Source organism: Falco punctatus, assembly GCF_963210335.1.
Source record: "Falco punctatus genome assembly, chromosome: 4".
NCBI lineage: Eukaryota > Metazoa > Chordata > Aves > Falconiformes > Falconidae > Falco > Falco punctatus.
In genome coordinates this window covers 13,976,612-13,998,539 of record NC_137583.1, presented here as the reverse complement: position 1 = coordinate 13,998,539, position 21,928 = coordinate 13,976,612, and the positions used below count along the sequence as shown (strand labels likewise).

The 21,928-nt window shown below is 60.1% G+C and overlaps 3 protein-coding genes across 6 annotated transcripts; 2 read left to right on the top strand and 1 right to left on the bottom strand.

The window, feature by feature from the left end:
* Positions 1–725: 725 nt before the first annotated feature.
* CCDC71 (coiled-coil domain containing 71) lies at positions 726–11,743 on the bottom strand. Of its 3 annotated transcripts, none has more exons than XM_080385681.1 (3): positions 11,646–11,743; positions 2,546–9,055; positions 726–1,510 (listed from the first exon to the last, which is right to left on the bottom strand). In XM_080385681.1, exon 2 carries the CDS (start codon positions 8,992–8,994, stop codon positions 7,801–7,803), a length of 1,194 nt encoding a protein of 397 aa, XP_080241807.1. In that variant the 5' UTR covers positions 8,995–9,055; positions 11,646–11,743; the 3' UTR covers positions 726–1,510; positions 2,546–7,800. The 3 variants fall into 3 exon arrangements, with proteins under 3 accessions (XP_080241807.1, XP_080241808.1, XP_080241809.1); XM_080385682.1 differs by having other exon boundaries at positions 3,094–9,055; XM_080385683.1 differs by lacking the exon at positions 726–1,510 and having other exon boundaries at positions 2,136–3,514; positions 8,310–9,055.
* On the top strand, positions 8,991–16,673 carry LOC308063107 (uncharacterized protein). The gene is made up of 5 exons (XM_080385655.1): positions 8,991–12,159; positions 12,692–13,077; positions 13,661–13,821; positions 14,224–14,356; positions 15,990–16,673. Exons 1-5 carry the CDS (start codon positions 11,028–11,030, stop codon positions 16,182–16,184), a joined length of 2,007 nt encoding a protein of 668 aa, XP_080241781.1. The 5' UTR covers positions 8,991–11,027; the 3' UTR covers positions 16,185–16,673.
* Positions 16,674–16,835: 162 nt separating this feature from the next.
* KLHDC8B (kelch domain containing 8B) lies at positions 16,836–21,808 on the top strand. 2 transcript variants are annotated; one of them, XM_080385685.1, is made up of 6 exons: positions 16,836–17,172; positions 18,006–18,475; positions 19,326–19,490; positions 19,707–19,931; positions 20,181–20,294; positions 21,091–21,808. In XM_080385685.1, exons 2-6 carry the CDS (start codon positions 18,103–18,105, stop codon positions 21,285–21,287), a joined length of 1,074 nt encoding a protein of 357 aa, XP_080241811.1. In that variant the 5' UTR covers positions 16,836–17,172; positions 18,006–18,102; the 3' UTR covers positions 21,288–21,808. The 2 variants fall into 2 exon arrangements, with proteins under 2 accessions (XP_080241811.1, XP_080241810.1); XM_080385684.1 differs by having other exon boundaries at positions 17,115–17,172; positions 20,181–20,282; positions 21,091–21,797.
* Positions 21,809–21,928: the final 120 nt, after the last annotated feature.

Genomic DNA, 21,928 nt, shown 5'->3' with positions numbered 1-21,928 from the left:
GAGGAGGGCCCCCCGCCAGCCTCAGCAGAGGCCCCGAGCTCCCGGAGCTGCCTCTCACGCCTGGCCAGCCGGCTTGGACCAACTTCAGTGCACTCAGCGGGTGGCCAAGCCTTCCCTGAACTTCCTTAGCGAGCAGGAAAACCACTTAACCACTTCCCTTCCCAAGGAATGAGTTCTGGCACTGGAGCTGCTGTCTGCCCGGGGCCACAGTCCCACCACAGTTAGTGCCAGGTCAGCACACCGACGGCCCCGTGGCACAAACCAGATCCAGCCCGCAGGCAGACGAACAATGGCATTTCTGTTCAATTACCCGGCCACAGGGTCCTGGCTGCAGAGTGGGCACATCCAGAGAGAAGTCATAAGGTGGGCAGCCAAGCAGGAGCTGGCAGACCACCTGCCAGCACAGCACTGACCCGGCATGTTTCTAGGAACTAACCTGGAATGTGGATTTTTGCCAGTTTACACCAGCACAGCACCAGTGGCACTCTTCTGGAGCATTTCACATCCCAAGCCGGGCATTCCTTAATGGGCCTTAGGTAACTTCAAACCTCATTGGGTTTTCCTCACTAGGAAGGTGGTGGTGGTCTCCAGCTGAGCATGCCCCACGCAGCAGCTGGGCACATGGGAGACACCATTCTGCTGAGCTCACACGGTGCCGGTGCCGGGAGCAGGAGCTCAGGGAGGAGCAGTCTGGCGGGGCCCAAAGAAAAGCTGGACACGCTGGGTGGTTCTGAGCACCATTTTACTGAAGGGCTGGACACCTGCTAGGACTTCATAACAAAAAGTTCACTTCATTTAAGAAAAAAAAGACAGTCTGGTTTTTATCCCCTTCCCTATGAAGACTGGAATAATACTAATGCTGTCTTTTCACTAAACAATGCCATTCCAAAATATACAACACTGAGTGTGGAGCAGCCCAGCCTCATATTCAACATTAAATATTAATATAACTTCAGAAACATTCTACACAAACAAATGAAACAGTAAAAAGTTCACTCAAGAACAAGATGGTCAGTTGTTGTAAATTCACCATACAAAAGTTTGTTACTCGCCCTCCCGCGGGCTGCAGTCGCTGCTCCCCACCTGTCGCTCCGCATCCCCAAACACCAGGGGATGCCCACGGCTGAACCGGCAGCACCGGTCCCAGTTGGAGCAGGTCAGTCACGCTGCAGCGTGGAGACGGGCTCTCCTAGAGACGATGGTTGGCGGAGGTCGGGCAGTGCCCACCCAGAACCCCCCGTCCCTCAGAGCGCCTGCTGTGCCTCTGCTCGGGAAATGCTGCTCCTCAGGAGTTGTGCACCAGGAGGCAGGAAGAGCACACGGCCATGCCTTCCCCACCACAAATGCAGACACTGACACTCGTCGTGTCCCGTCCCAGGCCTGGGCAGTGTGGCGGAGCAGGGGCAGGAGGGGAGGTATTTCTGGGGGTAGCTTTGCAGCACCTTCTCTTTTACAACAGCACTGTGTGCCTGACTGTCTGTGGGAATCACCAGACTCTCACAGAGGCTGCCTGTAGCAACAGGAACAGAAAGGGCTAATTAAGACAACAAGGAGAGAGTCCCAGATGATAATAAGGCCTTTAAGGGACTCCCTGGGGCAAAGCCTAATAGTCCCACAGGGGAAGGTATTTCAGATGCTCACATAGGAAGTGCTACCTGCCCTGCAAGGGCATCCAGGGGTACAACTCCGCATGCATGGGGGGGCTCTGCAAGCCAGGGAGCAGCTGACCTTCCCCACGGCCACCCAAACAGGGCCGGTTTGTGCAACTGATGAAGGATGGAGGGTTAGGGTTAGGAGGGGCACCCGCTCTGACAGGGCATCCCTCACCTGTGCCCCAGAGCCTGCTGCACCAGTGCCTGTGTAGCGCTGCCAGACAGGGCAGGACAGGCTCCGTCAGCTGGGCCCAGGGGACAGAGTGGAGGCAGTGCTATGGCCCAGGGGACAGAGCGGAGGCAGTGCTATGGCCCAGGGGACAGAGCGGAGGCAGTGCTGTGGCCCAGGGGACAGAGCGGAGGCAGTGCTGTGGCCCAGGGGACAGGGTGGAGGCAGTGCTATGGCCCAGGGGACAGGGTGGAGGCAGTGCTATGGCCCAGGGGACAGAGTGGAGGCAGTGCTGTGGCCCAGGGGACAGAGCGGAGGCAGTGCTGTGGCCCAGGGGACAGAGCGGAGGCAGTGCTGTGGCCCAGGGGACAGAGCGGAGGCAGTGCTGTGGCCCAGGGGACAGAGCGGAGGCAGTGCTATGGCCCAGGGGACAGAGTGGAGGCAGTGCTGTGGCCCAGGGGACAGAGTGGAGGCAGTGCTGTGGTATGCCACAGACCCGGCTCCTCTGTTTGTAGATCTCCTGCAGCAGAAGCAGAAGCTGGCTGGCCAGGCACTGCTGGCATCTTTGGTTTCCCCAAATCCCAGCTTCTCATTTCATCAGCAGACCTCCTCAGCCTTCCTAAGCAAACTCAGCACCATGGCTTTGGAGGCAGCAGCTGGCCAAGCTGCGAGTGCTAGCGGTGTCACACCTACAGACACAGTTCACTCAACACTCGGGGCTGACCTAGTGATGAGGGCTGGATCTCCTGCCTTCTAGGACAAAATCTCTGCTCCACCAGCCAGCGAGGCACCTGGCATCTTCCTAACAGCACCCAGCTCCCAGCAGGAACAGGCTGTGAGAAGAAGGAAACCCAAGTGTGGTGCTCTCTAGTACAAAGGCCTACCACAAGGCCTGGGAGCAAGCTGCCCTGCTGCCCTCTCCACGGGTGGTGCTAGCCCACCCAGCTCACAAAGCCAAGGGCTGCAGCACCATCAAGAAGGTGCGAGGTGCCCCGGAACAGCTGTCCTCTCCTCAGGCCACCTTGGTTTCTGGAAAGCTGTCCCTACCTGACCACAGGAGCAAACGGGCCAGTGCCATTTTGAAGACTGAAACAAAACCTGTCACTCCCACACAAACCAACAAACCCGCTTGAGCGGCATGTGCTCCACAGAGCCCAGCACCAACCTTGCCAACCATGACCGAAACAAAGATCCTCCCACCTAAACCTGCCCTCCTGCCCAGGAAACTGCCCAGCTCGTGTCACAGCGTCCAGCTGCAGCTGAGAGACAAACCTGCTCTGTGTCCCATGTGTCCCTTGTGCCGTGGCCAAAGGCCCAGCTCCCAGGCAGGACAGGGAACTTGGACCCAAGGGGGAAGAACAGCTGGAGTGGCTGCACTCACACACACACACACATGCTGGCAAGGTCTGGCTGCAAACACAGCACAAGTCACAACTGAAAGAGCTCAAATTCTGTGCTCAAGCCCAAAACCCAAAGCCCCCCAGCCCCTCCTGCCACAGCTGGAGCCAGGGGACTTCCACCAGCTCCACCAGTGGAGAAATGCTGCTGGTGTATGAGGAAGGGCTGGAGGACACGCAGCGCAACAGGGGCAGCTGCAGAGCAGGGCTGCAGAGCCACATGTGCTGCATCACCTACCCGTGCTGCCCTGCTCCTGACTTCCCTGCGATGCTCTTAGCTGGTGACTCGCTGAACTCTGTGAGGAAACACCAGGCAATGAGGGGTCTCAGCCCACTGCCCCCAGCGCTGTGAGCTTGAGTGCAGCAGGCACGTGGGTGATGGCCTGGTCTGAGAAGAATCCAGCCAGCTGAGTGGTCACAACGCTGCAGGGAGCACACCTCCTCCTCACACTGAAATAACCACCAGTGGGCTACAAAACGGGAGTAACAAAATAATCCCTTCTTATTTTGCAGAAAAGTGCTTAAGAAATTCTGTACAAGGATCGCTATGGCAGCTGGCTTTGCGAGGGGATGCAGTTTGGAAGCAGCAGCACCACGCTACACGGTTCATCGGGAAGAGGCCAAGCAGGAACTTCTCCAACTAAAAGTAGTGGCAGATGGTGAAATCTGATCACAGTGGACATGAGCTTCAAAACATTTCCACCAATTAACAATGTGATTTCAACTGGTATCTGATGTCACCTTCCCCTTCAGCTGCCTGCCGGACAAGCTGCTCTCCCCATGGACCTCACTGACGGACATCTGAAGCACACAGGAAGCTCAAAGACCTTGTCTGGTGGAGGCAAAGCATAAACTCTTGCTTCTTGGCAGCTGAATAAAAGGAGAAATTATTTCCATAAAATCAGTTGGAAGAACAGCCCTTTGACCACTGGCTGAATAATTTTGAGAAGTGACAGTGGCAGAGATCCATGCAGTAAAAGCATTCCTAAGAGAGTCTCCAAAGCGCTCAGCTGTCACGGTGCCCAGGAACAGCATAGGCCAGGTTAGGCACTTGGATGAATTCAAAGTGACTAATACAGAAACAGGTCTGAACAACCTGCATACAGCACGCTCAACAGAGACCGCAGCACTCCAGGCAACGCATTTCTGTGTGCCCTGCCAGTTATTGCTGCACAGATCCCTGGGAGGCAAGCATTACTCTGCTGTCACAGGATAACATGGGTTGGAAGCAACATCTGGAGGGAGATCTCTGGTTACATTAGGTCTTAGGCAGGTCTGGTTTGATCAAGCCCTTCATCTTCCCCAAACACCAGAGAGCATCGTCTACAGCACAGCCCTTTCTATAGCCTCCTGCCCACGAGTGTCAAAAGCCCAGGACACCAGGAGCACCTGCACCCGGCCACGAGGTGAACGATGGTGGAGAAAACCACCACCAGGCTGCAGGCACCCTGTCTGCCAGCACTGGATGACAGGCAGCAGTTGCCGACATTGACATCAGGGGCTGTAAAGCCCCTCTGTGAATAACAAGCTGCAATCCTTCCAGCCGAGTTCCCAAATCACCTGGGAGGGAGAAGTGGAGAAATCAGGAGAGCAGAGAATTGAGCTCCAGCACTGTCCAGTAGGTCAGGGGCCCTGTGGTCTGTTAGAGGCGTGCAGAAGAGCTGACAGGAACTGGACTGATGACAGGCAAGCCCTTGAGCACGGAGTTACAGGGTGCTCACTTCCCTGGCAAGAGCCTCAGTGACACAGAAGAGTTTCTAACGCTTCTCTCTCCCTGTGGAGCAGAAAACCTTTAGCTGGTGGCCTGGGAAGGACACTGGGCGAGCCGTTGCCAGCAAGCCTTCGCAGAACTCCGCTCGGTGCTGGGAAAGGCATGGTAGTGCTAAGGCAGTATGTTTTGCTGGACATACTAAGCGACAGTACAAGCCAAGTCCTTGACTGGCAAAGACCCAAGCCGTGAAAGACATGAGGTGACAGAGTGGGAAGGCAGGCAGCAGTGCAGCTGGGGGAAGAAACACAAGAGGAGAGATGTGGCCTGGTAAGCTGGCCTCAGGTGCTCAGCTTCCCACTCAGGCTGGAGGAAGAGCAACCTCAACCCAAACTCAGCCTTGTTGATCACAGAATCATTTAGGTTGGAAAAGACCTTGATGCACAGGTTGTTTTCCCACCAGAAGCCTGGCGCTCAGCTGGGATGTCTGCGCCACTCGAGGAGGTTGCAGAGACAGGTCTTGGTGCCCTTATAAGGGGCTGGGAACAAGGGAAGCTGCTGTCAGACAGCAATAGCGCAGGCAGGAGTTCAGAGCCCTCCTCAGGAAACAGCCAAAAAGAGAAACTCCAGTGCAAGACTTCAAGACCTGGCATTTGAGAGCGTGGGAATGAGAAAGGTCTGAAGGAGTGGGAACAAAAGGGACAAAGCAATTTTTGGCCAGTTAACAGCGATGGAGGATCCCTGTTCATCCAGCATCACATCAGGACAGGGAACTCTGTGCCAGGGCATTTTAAAACACAGAAGCAGAAGAAAATATTTCCTCCTCTGCAGCCAACGAGCGGCATTCACAGGTCGGTCTCAAACACTGCAAGTTATGATCACCAACAGCAACTCAGATACGCACAGTAAAACCGCACAGACCCTGAGTGTGTGATTCAGAGCCTGCAATCACCCAGCAAGGGAAATCTCCGCCTTGCTCTACCTGGATGAAGGGGGAGAATCCCTGTTGTGCCATGGGACACCCCATTCCCTGCTCTCTCACTCTCATGAACCTCCTCTCTCCTCTCTGTGCCACGGTTTTCCTCTCCAAGCTGGGGATCAGATGCTGACCCCTTTTACAAAGCACTGAAATCCAGCCAGGTGCTAGGGAGGGGCTGAAACAGGGGAGTTGTGGCTTCCCAGGGGAGCTCATCCCTTCAGCCAATGTCCACAGAGATTACTAGGTCAGGCAACTGGTATTCTGAGCTGGTGAGAGAATGAGTAGATTACTGGCCCACTGCTGCAGAGATCTGAACATACAGCGGTGTAGAGCTGACATTGCTTCCTCTCCTCGAGCCACCAGGTCCTGCTTTTGCATTATCCCAACACAGATCATCTCATCAGAGACAGTCCCTGCCAGATGACAGCGGCAGCACCTACCGCTCCAACACAGTGTTTCTCCTGGAGCTTGCAGATCCCTCCTCGTGAAGCGCAGACCCGAGCTCCGCCAGCACACGGTCTGTGTTCACATCTGACAGCATGCCCCCAGCCAGCAAGGCTAACGCAGCCATCTGCACTGGTTCTGCAGTGCCTCCTGGGGACGGGCAGTGCCTGCACTCCGGGAGCTTTCACACCTGCCACACACCTTCTCGCAACATCCCAGAACAGCACAGCAAAGCTGTCACCTGTCACAACGTGGTGCCAACCTCCCCTCCTACTGCTTCACCCCCAGAAATTGACAGAAAGAACCTCTCTATGTTTCAGTGCTGGCAAATATCCTCTCAACTCTTCCGCTTTTCAGCTTTAATTCAGGCTCAGATATCCTGCTGAGCTCTGGGACAGCAGGATGTATCTAATACATTCAAACACAGCCCGCGTCTTCTCTACTGGCACCTAGGACCTGCTCCTGAAACATCCTGAAACAACAAAACAGTTACACAGCGGGCAGGACACTTTACGCAATTCCTGCTAACAGCTCCAGCCCTTCAGCTCTAACGGTCACAGCTCACGTTCTGCATTGTTGCAGTGGAGCAACACCGGGTGCTGAAGAGGAATCACTCTTTGGAGGCAAACCTCTACCACGAGTTTAGAGCTTGTGCTACCAACAAACAGAGGAGGCACCTAGAGACGTCAGGTGGACTTGCAGGCAACAACCCCGTAACACTCCTCCACTCCCACTCCGAGGTAATATGATTGAAACAATAGTCAACTATCAGCTGGTAATTCTCCAAATTGCTTGGCATTTCTGGAGACAAACAAGCGACTATAACTCCGCCTGCCTGTGAACTTCTCGAGAGAGCCCAGAACAGACTGTCACAACACTGAATCACAAAGAAATCCTGGCACCGTGCCACAAAAGAGTGGCTGAAGGGGAGGGGGAACAAAAGCTATCAAACCCAATCCCAGATGGATGGAGGAAGTGCATCTTCCCACAGTTCCTGGGCCATATGCACACATATGGATATATAGATATATAGGTAATAAAGTTATAAAATTTGCTCAAAATAAAACCAGTACATGTACAGCTTGAAAAAGAGCAGTATCACAGTGCATCAATGTCATGAGAAAGTCCCATGTTCTCTCCCTGCATGAGAGCGCAGCCTGCCACGTTCAGAAGAGCACCTGTGGGAAGCGAGCTCTCCAACCTGCTCGGCTCGCCGCAGGTGAGAGTCACCGTCCCGCATTCCTGAACAGGTTTTCGTATTTCTGCAGTCAGTTCTGCATAGCAGTGGTAGGCAGGCAGAAACAGCATGAGTGCAGGCTGCTCTGTCTGCAGGTTAGTCGACACATCATCACCAGGCAGCAGAGATCCAGAGTCGCTCTCAAGCTCCTCCACACTCTGGTGCCGGGCTCGTATTTACTTACTTACAAAAAAAAGTGACAAAGTGAAGAAACTCAGGGGATGCTATGAGAGTGGGACAAGGGCTGAATTCGGATTACAGGGGACAGATTGACCCTAAGAATCTTCTGTGCTCTCCTCCTCACTTCATCATCAGAGGAAGAGTTGCCCACCTTGATGGCCCGGAATTTCAGCAGGCTTAAAGTGCTTGGAGCCCGCTGTGATTTATTTCGGATAGTAATGGTATTTGCTTTCTTCCTCTGCGGTGCTTCTCTTGCCTCTGCAGCTCTTCTCTTCTTCTGCCCAACGCTCTCTCGGTGAGTGCTGCTGTCTTTCCAATCTATTTTCCCCACCAAAGCTTCCTTACCTCTGATTTTCAGGGTCTTGGACTGCGATGCTGTGGTGCAGCCCTGGGACAAGCTGCCCGTGACCCTCCCATTGAGAACTCCCGAGGCTTTGCAAGCATTGCTCTCCTGTAGCACTCCACCCTTTGGCCCCTTCAGAAGCTTTAAAGAGAGGGTGGAAGAATCCGGTGCTTTCTTTATCAAACGCTTGTACCCCTTACCTTCTGTTATTTTAGTGGTCTTGCCTGAAGAAAATCGCCTCAGTGGACCCGAAGCCTTGAGGAGTTTAAGGTCCGAGGGCAAGATTCCAAGACGCCCTTGTGTGTACTTGGACTCCAAACAGGACGCGGCAGTTTTCAGCGGCACCAGAGCTTCCAGAACCACTGACAGTCTCATGGCTGGATACACATCAGGATACATGCTTGTAGGGAAGCCCACTGCTGCAGCCTTGGACGTGCCAGATCTTGTCTGCTTCAGGGAGCTCAGAAGGAGGTTTGTGGAATCCCCTTTAGAGATGGGCTGAGCAGAGACTTTCAAAGTGTTCACTGAAACACTGCTCAGCGAAGCAGACACTTTTGCCACAGCTGCGGCATTTCTGGCTGGACCCTTAGCAGAGTCGCTGGCCTTGGCACAGTTGTGAGGAGTGCTCTCTTTTGTGTAGCTTGGTATGTCTGCTGTGCACGAGCTGTACCCATACACATCCTTACTCCTCAGAATTGTGGGCTGGTAGCCCTCCTCCTTCAGGCCCTGAATGAAGGCCACCAGCTGAGTCTCTGTGTCTGAAAGGTCCTTGGACATTGGGTTGAAGACTCGGAGGGCTTCCTCCAGCACTTTCTGTCCCGCAGAGGAAATTCTCGACCAGGAATGGACAGCTTTTTCTTCCACATTGTTCACTGCAATATTCATGGCATTAGGCAAGTGGGCACTTCAAAAAGGTCCAAATTACTGTAAAAACAACCCTTGACACCTCAAAAGAAGAGAGAAGACAGTTAGCTTACAGCAACTGAAATCACCTTGCATTTTTAAGCAGGGACCTGAAACCATTGAGCCCAGGCATGGCTACTCACAAACATCGGGTCAGATTCTGGCCATAACCCAAGTTAGAAGCATAATCAAGAAAATCCCATCACTAAATTTTCTCTGAAGTAAAACTAAAACACCTCTCAGAAATATCCTCAAACCTAAACAAGATTTCAGGCAATTGCATCCAACCCATCCCAAGATGAAGGGTTCCAATGGTTAACTCAGTAAAATCTGCAGCTTGTTTTCAGTCTGAGTTTGACACGCCCCAACTTCAGGTAACCAGATCTCATCTTCCCTTGGTAAAGCAGCCCTTCATTGAACCCTCTCCCCATGCACACTCTGAGAACAGCACAACTGAGCCATCTCGACACTAAGAAGCCTGAGCACCTCAAATCCATCCCAGCACCATGTTCAATTTTCCAGCTTCCTAACTGATTCTGCCCCAAAATTGATTCCGAGTCCCTGCCAAAACTGCAGCATCCTCCTGAAGACCTGACAGCAGAGCTGGAGGCTATCAGTTGTGCTTCATTGAAGCTGAATGCTGTGGCAAAGCAACATCACTCCTTGCTGTTCCCTTGTTTGAACAACGGTCTGCAACTTGCTGTCACAGCAAACTGGTGTTGATCCAAGGGCACTCGCTGCCAAGTGAGGAGGAAGCAGGAAATTCAAGCAGGGCAGCATGAAGGAAACACACATCACCAAGGCCAAGTGTACAGTGGCCTGAGGGACAACACCGGGATCATGCTCAGGACACCACACAGCTGTCTGCCTGGGACAAAAGCACTAATTATTGCTTTAAATGAAAAACAGACACTGAAGAGCAGTGCAGGCAGAACTTTGTGATGCACCCGGGAGAACTCCGATCCTCTCATGCCAAGCTGGTGGCCTTGCCAGCTCTGCACCTGGATGCTGCACTGAAAAGTTATAAAATCTTTAGCTTCATTGATACTTCTGAAAATAATAAGGAGGACTCAGTGAAAAATCCTTTTCATGGAAATGCAGAAGGTGTTAGAGACACTATTACAGAGGGCAGTGTGCAGGCAAGAAAGCTCTGACGGAAAAGTTAGCGCCTGAGCAGACACAGCAAGGAACTGCTCACGTCCAGCATTCCTCCCACAACTTTGGTTTCACCACAACCTCAGAGCCCAGGAGTGCCAGCCCCAGAGCAGCACCTGTACCGCCGCCAACTGCACAAGCAGGGAAGAAACACAAGTCAAAAGCAGCCACAGAAGGGGGAAGCACAGGTCAGCAGGGGGGTAAAAGCCTCCACATGACAGACTAATCTCAGTCAAGTGTTCTGCAGACGTCACAGCAGAAGAGGGATTTGGAGGAGGATAATGCAGTTCTGTGACAGGCGGGGGATCTCCCACGGAGGAGGGGAGGCAGGCAGGGAAGTGCTCTGACAGAGCTGCGGCCAGCATCATTGGCCAGTGGTGAGATTTGTCACCTCCACAGAGAACAAGCAAACGGTAGCAGATGCAGCGAAGCAAGTACGGATGTAAAACTTAATCCTGATCTGGTAGAGGAGAGAAACCAACAGAGAAGCACGAATTAACACCGCGCACTCCACAGGATGCAAAATGGATCGTCTTCAGGCTGCAGCATGCCCAGGAATTGCTGGGACACCTTTGGGGGTATTCTGATGTTGAATGAAGAGGTTGTGACATCTCATCGGGGACAGGACATCTCAGCATCGATCCACTTGATCTCGTTTTGTGCAGTGCAAGTTGCAGAGGGGTGAAGGCCGGCCCCAGGCAGGCACACCCCAAGTCTGTCGACCCCACAGCAGGTTCCCTCACTTGGCACACTACCGGGGGACACACCCTGGCTAAAGTGCCACAGGGACCCCAGACCCTCAGCGCTGCTAGCATGGAGGCAGGCGCCGCGCGGCGGGACCCCCCCGCCAGGCTCGAGCGATGCCAGCGCAGGCCGGGGCCCGGCCGCTCGAGGGAAGGGCTCCGCTGCGCGTCCCCGGGAGCTCCGAGGGCCAAGCCGGCCGCTGGCAGGGCCCGTGCGCCGGGCCGGGGCAGCCCGCGGGGCCAGGGGCTGGCTTGGGGACCCACGGGGGGCGCGGCGGGGGCCGCCACCCCCCGGGCTCGGCCTCCCCTCCTGGCCCACCCCTCGGTGGCGTGGATGCCCATTCCCCAGCGGCCCCGTCCCTCGCTGCCCCCGCACGCCCCGCCCCGCCCCGGGCTCGGCCCGGCCCGGTAAGGAGGGGCCGCCGGGAGCGCTGGCCGGGCGCCCTGGGCCTGCCGGCCGGGCGGGCCCCGGGGCGGGGAGCGCGGCCCGAGGCCGGTGCCCTCCCAGAGGGGCTGCGGGGAGGTGACTGGTGCAGACAGCGGGTGCGGGCCCCCCCGGCTCGGCCCGCGCCGGTTCCCAGGCCTTGGGGGGGGGGCGGGGGCCGGGGCGGGGACCGGGGCGGGGCCTCCAGCGCCGCGGCTCCGCCTCCAGCGCCCGGGGGCCGCCGCGCCGGGCGGCTCGGCAGCGCCCTCACCCGGGAGCGCGGGGCCCGGACATCGCCGGCCCCAACCTACCGGCCGCCGCCAGACCCGCGCCCGCCGTTGCCCTACGACCGCCGCTCCAACATGGCCGCCCGGGGAGCGCAGGACGCACCGCCCACTTCCGCTTCCGACCCCCTTCCGCGGGCCGCGGCCACGCCCTCAGCGGCGGCGCGGGCTCGGTCACGCCCCCTCCCGGTGCGCCCCGGCCGCGCCCCCGCCGCGCCGCCTCCGCCCCGCCGCGCTCGAGGCATCGGCGGTAGGGGCGCCGGTGGCGCGCGTTGTCCCGTGGCGCAGCCCCGGGCCGGCAGGGGGCGCCGGCCGGCGGAAGCGGCGCCGTTTCCAGGTAACGGCGGCGCGGCCGGGGCCGGTTCCGGTGGCGGGGCCGGTTCCGGGGCGATGAACGGCGGGGCCGGGCGGCGGCGGCTGGTGCTGCACGTGGACCTGAACAATACGGTGGTGGCGGCAGACGCGGTGTCGGGGCAGGGCCCGCGGGCGGCGCTCAACAGCTTCCTCAGCACCGTCACCTGGGGCCGCGCCGGAGCCGCCGGTGAGCGCCGGGGCCGGGGATGCCGGGACCTTGGGGAGCCGGGATCGGGGAGGGCAGGGGTCTGGGGTACCGGAGATGCCGGGGGCTGGGACGGCTGGGACTCGGGGGGCTGGGGCCGGGGGAGGAGGTGGGGATGCCGGCGCCTGGGGGTGCCAGGGTCTGGGGGGCTGGGACTGGCGCTGGGGGAGCCACAGCCGGGATTGCCGGGGGCTGGGGGCTGGGGTGCCTGGGATGGTGGAGTCTGGGGGGACTGGGGCCAGGGATGCCGGGGGCTGGGGTGCCTGGGATGGTGGAGTCTGGGGGGACTGGGGCCAGGGATGCCGGGGGCTGGGGGGACTGGGATGGCGGAGTCTGGGGGGACTGGGGCCAGGGATGCCGAGGGCTGGGGCTGGGGGACCGGGGATGCCGGGGTCGGGGGGGACTGGTGTTGGGGGAGCTGGGGCTGGGGGAGCCAGGGCCTGGGAGGGGTGGGGGTGCCAGGTCCAGGGGGTCTGGGCGGGTGGCGGTGGCTGAGCACCCTCCTCTCTTGCAGGCGAGTGGCAGTGGGCAAGTGACCGCCCCTCCCTGGGTCCCCCCTGCCCCGGTGCCCTCAGCTACTACCGCTGCCACGGCCGGGACCCCACCTTCACCGAGACGGACCCGGGCCGGTGCTTCAGCAGCCTGCATGCCCGCCACCTGCGGCTGCTGGAGTGGCCGGGCCAGCCGCACGATGTCCTCTCGGTGCAGGGGGAACCGGACCTGCGCTACCACCTGATCCTGCCTGCCTTCTTCCGCCTCCTGGACACCCTGCACCGGGAGGGGAGGGTGTTCTCTGTCATCTTCAGGACCTTCGGCACAGACCTGCCCCGTGCCCTCCGGGCCGTCAGCTGCGCCCTGGCTGGGCAGCACCCCCAGTTCCCCACCCTGCGGGATGTGGCGGTGAGTGGCACCACGGGGGCCTGGCACGGAGCTCCCCACGCTGGGCTGCTCCTGAGCTGCTTAGCTGGCCTGCTAAGCCAGCCGGCATCTTGGGATGCAGCTGTTAGCTGCAGGGGAGCACATGTGCATATGGATCCTGCACAGGAAAGGTCTCCTCCTGGGATATCCTGGGTTGGACAGAGCATCCCGTTGCCCAGAGAGGGGCTGCTGCAGCAGAATGGGGCTCCTGCAGCAGAACAGGGCTCCCTGGCTCAGAGCCGATTGCAGCTGTGCTGCCCCCAGCAACGCACTGGGTCAGAACGCTGCAAATGAGCTCCAGAAGGTGCTTCATTAGTGCCTTGGAGCGTTGATGGGGAATAGAGATAGAAACAGGGGCAGTGTGCAGCTAGGAGGTCACTCCTGTCCATCCCTGGAAAAGCGTTGATTTTTGTCTGGGGGGGTTCCACACCTCCTCTTATCATCTCCCCAGTGCCATCCTCCCACGCTGCAGTGGTGGGGAGTCTCTACCCTGCTGCTTCGTGCAGCACAAAACAACTTGTCCACTCTGGAAACCTTTGCTCTCCTGCTCTCTGTGGTCCTGCAGCTCCCTGTGGACCTCACCCCTGGCCGGATTCGCTGCAGCAAGCGAGAGGTGGTGCTAACAAGGGGAGCAGAGCGGCTGGCCACCCGGGAAGATGGAAGAAAGCTTTATGATTACTTCAGCTCCTTTCAGGGAATTGGAGGCTTCCAAGACCACTTTGACTGGTGAGAAGGCACTGAGGAAGTGAATTGAGCATTTTCTTCTCTCCTGTAACTCTTTAAGCTTCTCCTGGTTTGGGATAGCTCTTAGTTTTGATGTCTTTACGTTCTTGGGGCCCCTGTCACTTACATGTTCCCCACTTTGCCAGTGCACAGCCTGATGGGGCTTTTCTCAGGTCCCCATCCCCTGTACCTTCTGCTTTTCTGAAAACACCCCCTGATTTGTCACCTTGCTGCAAAATGCCCCTTTCCCAGGAGGCAGCAGCAGGCAGAGGGACAGGATGGTCTCCGTTCTGCTTTCCTGACTCAGAGGTTGCCCTGAGCCCGCAGTGCAGCCTGGCCTGCTTTAGCCAAGACCTGTCGCCCTCTCCCTCCCCTGACTGCTCCTTGTCCTGCTTGCTGTTTCAGGTGGGCCAGGAATCAGTTCTCTTCCCAGGGTGGGAAGCCCCTGTGGATTGACCCTCACGATCCCAGTGTTCACCACATATTCATCGATGACAACATCCGGCTGGACGATGCAGACACCATTGTTCATCCACAGGTAGGCGGCTGAAGGTCCCTCCGGTGCCAGCTGCCTGCAGTAGGGGGTGTCCCCGGGGAAGTCAGGCACATTTTGCCCCCTCTGCATGAGCATGAGTTTGCAAAGGGGGGTCGAGGCATAGCCCCGGCGTCGCTGCAGCCCACGCCACCAGTGTTGGTGGCAGCAATGCACAGGGCTGCCCACAGGGAGGGTGAGATTGGCCATCAGCAGAGAACAGCGGGTGCTGGCTGCCTGTGCTCACTGCCGAGCACCTCTGCTCCGCCGGGGTGAGTCAGCCCCGCTCCCGGCAGCAGCAGCAGTGGTGGCAGGCCAGTCAGCCTCAGCACGCAGCTGCAGCTCATCTGTGGCACCGAACTGAAAGGGCAGCGTTTGTGGCAGAGCATGCTTGGAAAAGGAACATTTATGCAGACAGAAACGCGCCTAGCAGTTGGACAACTGTCAATGCTCGAACAAGAGCTGCAGATGCACAGGCAAGCCTGAACCCCTGCCTGTTTCCATCCATGTGGCGGGGAGGGGGAAGCATGAGGCAGCCGGTGAGTGGTCAGCAGCGTTTGCCAGGCAGCTGGGGAGTGGTGAGGGATGAGATGCCCGTCGGCTATTTCCTTCCATACAAGCTCTCTCAGCTCGTGGATTTGCAGCTGGTGGCAGGAGTTGTTGCTGCCTGGAGCAAACCTGTCAGGAATAGGCTTTGGTCTGTGCTGCGCCCGATTCAGGGAAAATTACTGCAGACTGCTCCGCTGAGAACCTGAGGCCCCTGCACACAGCAGCTGCTGCCTGCATGTCTGCAGCAGCCAAAGCGTGGCTCATGCAGCTCCACTTGCTGCATTTCAGCCTCGGTCTGTTTCCCTAATCAAGGAGTTCCTCCTTCTGTCATTTGTACCCAGCATGGCTGGTCATTTGGGCTGCTCAGCTTGTCTTGGAGCAGCTGTGCAGTCAGCCCCCAGGCTCCCCCCACAAGGATCAGACAGCATCAAGTTATGGTGGCAGCAGATCTCACTGGGGTCTGGGTCGCAGCTGAGTGTCTCACTGGCAGGACTCATCCCCGCTGCTGGGACTTTGCTGTCCTGCAGTCAGGATCAGTAGGCTGGATGCCAGCTTCCCCTTCTCTTGTGTCACCAGCTCTGCAGGGCTGTCCCGGTGTCAGTGACTGTGTGAGCAGTGCCGGGAGGGAAACAGATTGCCAGGTGGCCTTAGGCAGATCTTGCCAGATCCCTGGTAAAGATCAGAAGGTGAAGTCCCTGTTCCCTCCTGTGCAACAAAGGAAGAGCTGTTGGCAGAGGTTTTTTGGGGCTTGGCTGCTCCACAGAGCCATTTTCTTCCAGCTGTGTGGTGCAGCCTGTTCCTTAGGGGAGCCCCAGCCACATTTGTGACAAGCTGGTTTGGAACCAAAAGCACTTTCTGGGAGGGAGGGGAAATCTGGAGAAACTTCACCTTTCACTGCTAGAGATGGGAGCCCTTGCCCTCTGCCACTGCCCCACAACCAGTGTGTAGGCGCCTGGCTGGGGAGGAGGGCAGGGCAAGGTGCCGCAGGGTGTGCGTGCTGCTGCCAGGCTCTGTGCTCGTGCTGGGCACAGCCCTGGCACTGCTGCCCGCAGAGGGTGCGAGTGCTTCGGTGACTGCTCTCTCCCTGCAGGTGTTTTCAGAGCAGGGCAGCAGCAGCCCCAGGTGTGCTCCCACCTTGGAGCTGTACGACGTTTGCCTGGTGCAGACTGACCTGCTGGAGGCCATTGCCGACGAGGACTATTTCCTGCGCTGCGTGAGGAGATGCGAGGAGAACTACGAACGCTACCTGGCCTGTGCAGGGAAGGATACCCTGAGCCAGCAGTAGGATGGACAGTGATGCAACTTCTCAGGGCTGAGGGTCTCTGGACTGGGATACTCCCTGCTTCCTGGTGCGGGCAGGCAAAGTCCCAGGCTGGGCTCCTGCTTCAAGCTGTCCCCTCTCTGGTGTGTGACGTGCCTGCTCGGTCCTGCCAGGAGCCTCCATGCCCGAGCACAAGCATCCAGGGAGCTTCTGTGATGGGATCCCTGGGGGAAACTACTTCCCTTTTCTGGGCGGCACTGGGGAGCTGCCTGCCTGGCTGGAGCCTCTCCGCAGGCAGTGCCGCCCGTGGTGCCTACTGCCAAACGCCAGCAGCCACGCAGTGTTACACTCCCCACTCCCGCACCAGTGACTGGTACAGAGCAGGTGCCGGGGTGAGCGCAGTGTTATCGGTGGCGTGCCCGAGTGCTGCCTGCGCCGTGGTGTTCTCCGCAGCAGAGCTAGCAATGCCATGGCACTCCTGCCTGTTTTTAAAGCAAACCTTTCTAGCTCGTTTCTGGTGTGAGTTTCCTGCCTGTGCTGGTGGGTGGAAGGCGCCTTTCTCAGCATGTTCACTTGCAGGGCTCAGCCAAGTGGGGACAAAGTGACAGAAGAGGGTTTGGGACCCGTGTGCAGCTTCCTGACGCTGCTGAGAGACCCTGGCAAGGTGGTGCTCAGAGGGGGGCCGAGCTCAGGCAGTGGTGGTGGGCAGGGGTCCGCTCCAGGGCAGGACGGTGGCTTCTCTGCTCCGTGACCCGGTGCTGGGGTGGCCCCGCCTGCGTGCGGCCAGGGGCCCGGCTGCTACCGAAGGGTTTTTTCAGCCCCTCATCCATGGGCGGCTGCTCCCCGGCGAGGTGAACGGGACCGGGGCACGGCAGCACCGGGCGGAGGGGAGCGGAGCGGGGCCCGGCGGGGGGGCCGGGGCGGGCGCGGCGCCGCCCCCACCGGCAGCGGGCGGGCCCGGCGCGGGGCGGCGGCGCGGAGCGGCGGGGAGAGCGGAGCGGCGGCCGGAGAGGTGAGCGCGGCCGCGGTCCCTGCCCCGCTGCCGGTGGTGGTCCGGGGGGGCGGGCTGCGACGGGAGCCCCGGGGGTGCGGGCGGTGTGGCGGGACCGCGGAAAGCAGCGGTCCGCTGGTTGCGGGATGCGCGCCGGGAGCAGGAGCCTCGGGGGGGTACGGGCTGTGCCCCGGGAGCCCCGGGGGGTGCGGGCAGGGGGCCCCGGGGTGCAGCAGTCTCGGTGGGCGCAGGCTGTGCACCGGGAGCCCCCGCGAGCAGGAGCCCGGGGTGCGGGAACCTCGGGGGGCAGGAGCCCTGGTGGGCGCGGGCAGAGAGCCTTGGGGAGCAGGGGCTCAGAGGATGGGAGCCCCAGTGGGTGCACATGGGGAGCCCCAGTGGGGTGCAGGAGCCCTGGTGGGTGCAGGTGAGGAGCCCCGGGGTGCAGGAGCCCCAGTGGGGGCAGGGAGGGAGCCTCAGGGTGCAGGAACATTGATGGGTGCAGGGAGGGGAATCCCAGGGTGGGGGAGCCCCAGTGGGTGCAGGTGGGGAGCCCCGGGGTGCAGGTGGGGAAGCCCAGTGGGTGCGGGCTGGGAGCCCTGGGATGCATGAGCCCTGGTGGGTGCAGGCTGTGCATCAGGAGCCCCGGGGAGTGGGAGCCTGGAGCGGGCAGGCGGGGAGCCCTGGGGGGCAGGCGGGGAGCCCTGGGAAGCAGGGAGCCTTGGAGGGCAGGGAGCCCCGGCGTGCAGGCAGGAAGCCTTGGGGAGCAGGGGCTGTCACTGCTGAGGGGAGCTGTCTTACTGGGGCTGGTGGGAGCCATGAGTACCTGGGCACTGACTTGGGTGCTCTCCCCACAGGAGGTGGTGGGCAGAGCCAGGCCAGCGCAGAGCCGGGCCGGATGGGTGTCATAGCAGAGCCAGGGCCCGGGGACCCCCGGGGTGGCTGAGCCGGCCCATGGCGGCAGGCGTGGGCGCCTTCACATGGGCCACCTTCCCCGCCATGCCCACACGGCGCGTGTACTGCAGCGCCACGCACCGCGACGGGCAGCTCTTTGTGCTGGGCGGCTGCGGGGCTGGTGGGCGAGCCCTGGGCACCGCTGAGGTGCTCGACCTCCCAGCCCAGCACTGGACCACGCTCCCACCGCTGCCCACGCCACGGGCCGGTGCCGCTGCCCTCGCCCTGGGAAAGCAGATCTTTGTGGTGGGTGGCGTGGACGCGGCACAGAGCCCCCTTGCCTCCGTTGAGGTCTACCACGTGGATGAGGGCAAGTGGGAGAAGAAGGCAGCGTTGGCTCAGCCCTCCATGGGCATCTCGGCCGTGCAGAGAGGTGAGGGCTGGGGCTGTGACTCAGATGCAGGTACTTCTACTGTCTGGAGAAGCGGGGATGCAGGGTTGGGGAACACTTGGGTGGGATTTGCATCCTGCTGCTGCTTGGGATGCAGCTTTCACCCAGCAGCTGAACTTGCCACTTAATGGCAGAGTCATGCTCCTGCCCGGCAGCCCTGTTGCAGCCCAGGGCTGGGTGGTGTGGGCACAAGAGCCTTCCCCAGCTGCCCTGGCTGGGAGCCATACTGGGGTGGCCAAGCACTCTGCTCCAGCCTGACTCGGTGTGCTGTGTGTTGAACACGTTGTGATTTCTGCCCAAACTTTGCTGAGCAGCCTCCGAGCCTTGGCACAGCCTGGCAGCCTGCATGCCAGGAGCCGGGGTTGGTCTCCGTATGCAGTGCCCATGTCTGTTCCCTGGTTGGGGATGCCGTGGCGTGGCCCTAGGCAGCAGCAGTGTGGGCAGGGCAGAAGGGATGGCAGGGCAGCGGTGGGAGTGGGCAGGGGTGCTGGCCTCACCAGGGAATGGGAGCAGGATTTGGCAGCATGGCTGTGTTGCCATGGTGTCTCCAGGGAGATGGTACTGCCGAGAATAATTAGAGCTGATGGCCTTATGCTCTGCTCTGTGCCTGATGGATGGGGTGGAGAGCGGGGTGAGAGGGTCCCAGCGGGGTCAGGGCACTGCTGGGCTCAGGTGTGGCCACACTAATCGTCCCCTGCCACCCTGGGAGCAGCAGCTGGCTGTGGGGCTCGGCAGCACCTGCGCTGCCTGTCCTGGAGGGCATGGGGTGGGGGCTCCCAGCCCTGCAGTGCTGCTGTGCCCCCCCCCACTCTCACCACTGCCTCTTTTGCAGACGGGGCTGTCTATGCACTGGGGGGAATGGGTGTGGACACCTCTCCCCAGGCGCTGGTCCGTGTCTACGAGCCGGCAAAGGACCACTGGCAGCCCCTGCCCTCCATGCCCACCCCCTGCTATGGGGCCTCTGCCTTCCTGCAGGGCAACAAGATCTTCGTCCTGGGTAGGTGCTGCTGGAGCGAGCTGAGCATCCCCCCACACCCCTGCCCTCTCCCCTTGCTGCCTCCCCGAACCAGGGAGTGGCCTGGTGCACCCCAGGGTGGCTCTGTCCTGCCCTCCCACCCCAGCACTGCAGCTGGCGGGCCCCATCCTGCGTGCTGAGCCCACCGATGGTGCCGGCTCGGGGTGCTGGCAGCCGCAGCGTCTCATCTGTGCACAGGGGGCCGGCAGGGCAAGCTGCCTGTCACCACCTTCGAGGCATTTGACCTGGAGACGAGGAGCTGGACACGCTACCCCAGCGTGCCCAGCCGCCGCGCCTTCGCTGCCTGCGCCATGGCCGACGGCGTCGTCTTCAGCCTTGGGGGGCTGCAGCAGCCAGGGCCTCACAACTTCTATTCCCGTCCCCACTTCGTCAACACCGTGGAGATGTTTGATCCTGCACAGGGTGAGCTCTGTGTCCCTGGATGGGGTGGGAGCATCCTCTGTGGGTCCAGGATACCTCCCTAGGTCTTGGTGAGGGGTGTCCATGCCTGACAGACACAGGTCATCCAGACCCTGAGTGTTAGCCCCTTGCACCCATGGCAAGTACTGTCCTGCAGTCCCTAGCCCCAGGGAGCCATTAGCCTGGGAGTGTCCTGGCCTCAGTGTGCGGAGAGGAGCCCAGCAGGCGATGCTCACACCCTCTCACCCCCAGGTGCATGGAGCAAGCCAAGCCGTGCCATCCGCATGAGGGAGAAGAGAGCCGACTTCGTGGCTGGCTGCTTGGGAGGAAGAGTGGTGGCTGTGGGTGGCCTTGGTAATGCCAGGGGTACGCGTGTAGCCATGTTTCCTTGTGGCACATTGGTGACCTGTGTGACAGCATGGAGGTCGGCTGTACAAAAACATGGGGGTACTACAGCACCAACTGCAGCCACATCTCTCCTGTGCCCCCCAAGTGCTGGGGGGACACTACTGCCCTACCCCGCATACTGGCCCCAGTGCCACTTGCCCCTTTCACCCCCTGGCCAGGCTTTCCCCAGCTCACATGCAGCATACCAGGCTTGCACAGCCCACACCGGCTCAGCCCCACCACTTCGGGCTGCAGCGCCACGTCCCTCTCCAGAGAGAGCTGAGGAAAGGTCAGTGCTGTCACTCAGCAGCAGGGATGCAGAGGGGAGGGCTGCCCGGGGAGCCCAGCACTGTCTGTGGCACCTCCAGCCCTGCAGTGAGTGCTGCCAGCCCCACTGGGCTCACCCGGGCTGAGGTGGACCTCCTGCTGCCGGGCAGAAGAAGGTGATGGCGAAGGTGAGCGGTGCTGGCCAGATCCCTGTGGCGTGGCATTGCTTCTGAGCCCTGCTACAGCTGGAACTGCCTTCCCTTATCCGCCGGTGATGGATGCGGGGGCAGAGCCAGCAGTGCAGCGTCAGTGCCAGTAGCCTTCCCTGCAGGGACACCACTAATCCTCTTGTGCCCCTGCTAATTGCCTCTGGGACCGCAGAGCCCCCGCAGCCCAGGGCTCGGGGACCGGCTGCTGCTGGGGCATCAGAGATGTGTGAAGAGGGAAAGGCATATCCTGGGGTTTGGGGAGGGCTGTGGTGGAGCTGATGCCCTTCTGTCTCCCACAGGGAACCAGTCCTGCCCACTGGACTCGGTGGAAGGGTTCAGCCTCTCACAGAAGAAGTGGGAGCCACTGCCCCCCATGCCCACCGGCCGCTGCTCCTGCTCCAGCTGTCCGGCACCCAGCCTGCTCTTCATTATTGGTGGGGTGGCCCAGGGTCCCAGCGGTGCTGTTGAGGCACTGTGCCTGCGCGAGGCACCCTGACCAGGGCCCCAGGGACCAGCCCCAGCTGAGCACCAAGTGCCTGAAGATGGGGACGGGGTGTGTAAGCATCTGTGCGTGTGGGTGACCCAGCTCTGGGGAGCTGCTGTCCCATGACGCCAAGCGCCGGAGCAGCCACGGTTTCTTGCCATGCTTCGGAAACCCCTCTTGGCTCCTGCGGCGCTGTGGCAGTGGAGCCCCGGGCAAAATCCTGCCTGGTGGGAGGGCTGTGGCCAGCAGCATGGAGGGAGCAGCGGTGGCAGGACCGTCGCTGGCTGCACTGCCCCATCCGGCCCCATCCGTGCCACGGCATGTCCGTGCCGTGTGTGTAGCAGTGAGTGCTGTGTCATCGTAGACCCAGTCAATGTCTGATGTAGCACAGAGGTGCCCTGTAGCTCAGTGCCTAGGAGGTGACATAGCACCTCAAATAAATGAAACACGTGGAATTTTACCCCGCTGGAGTTGTGTTGTCTCTGGTTATCCTGCCCTGGGCAGGGGCATGCCAGAGCCTGTAGGAAACCCCCCTCCCAAGGGAGACCCCAGTGAGCCCTTCCCTGGCAGGACCCTGTGCTGTGGGACCGGGATGGCTCTTGCTGCTTTCCCCACTGCCAGGGTGAGCAGAGCAATGTGATGTAGGGATCCGT

Bases quoted from the DNA above. Each gene is read 5' to 3' on its own strand.
- CCDC71 (XM_080385681.1), bottom strand. From the start codon at position 8,994: ATGAATATTGCAGTGAACAATGTGGAAGAAAAAGCTGTCCATTCCTGG.
- LOC308063107 (XM_080385655.1), top strand. From the start codon at position 11,028: ATGCCAGCGCAGGCCGGGGCCCGGCCGCTCGAGGGAAGGGCTCCGCTG. The intron at 13,078-13,660 runs GTGAGTGGCACC...GTGGTCCTGCAG, and splicing joins CCACCCTGCGGGATGTGGCG to CTCCCTGTGGACCTCACCCC. The intron at 13,822-14,223 runs GTGAGAAGGCAC...TTGCTGTTTCAG, and splicing joins TTCCAAGACCACTTTGACTG to GTGGGCCAGGAATCAGTTCT.
- KLHDC8B (XM_080385685.1), top strand. From the start codon at position 18,103: ATGGCGGCAGGCGTGGGCGCCTTCACATGGGCCACCTTCCCCGCCATG. The intron at 19,491-19,706 runs GTAGGTGCTGCT...ATCTGTGCACAG, and splicing joins CAACAAGATCTTCGTCCTGG to GGGGCCGGCAGGGCAAGCTG. The intron at 19,932-20,180 runs GTGAGCTCTGTG...TCTCACCCCCAG, and splicing joins GATGTTTGATCCTGCACAGG to GTGCATGGAGCAAGCCAAGC.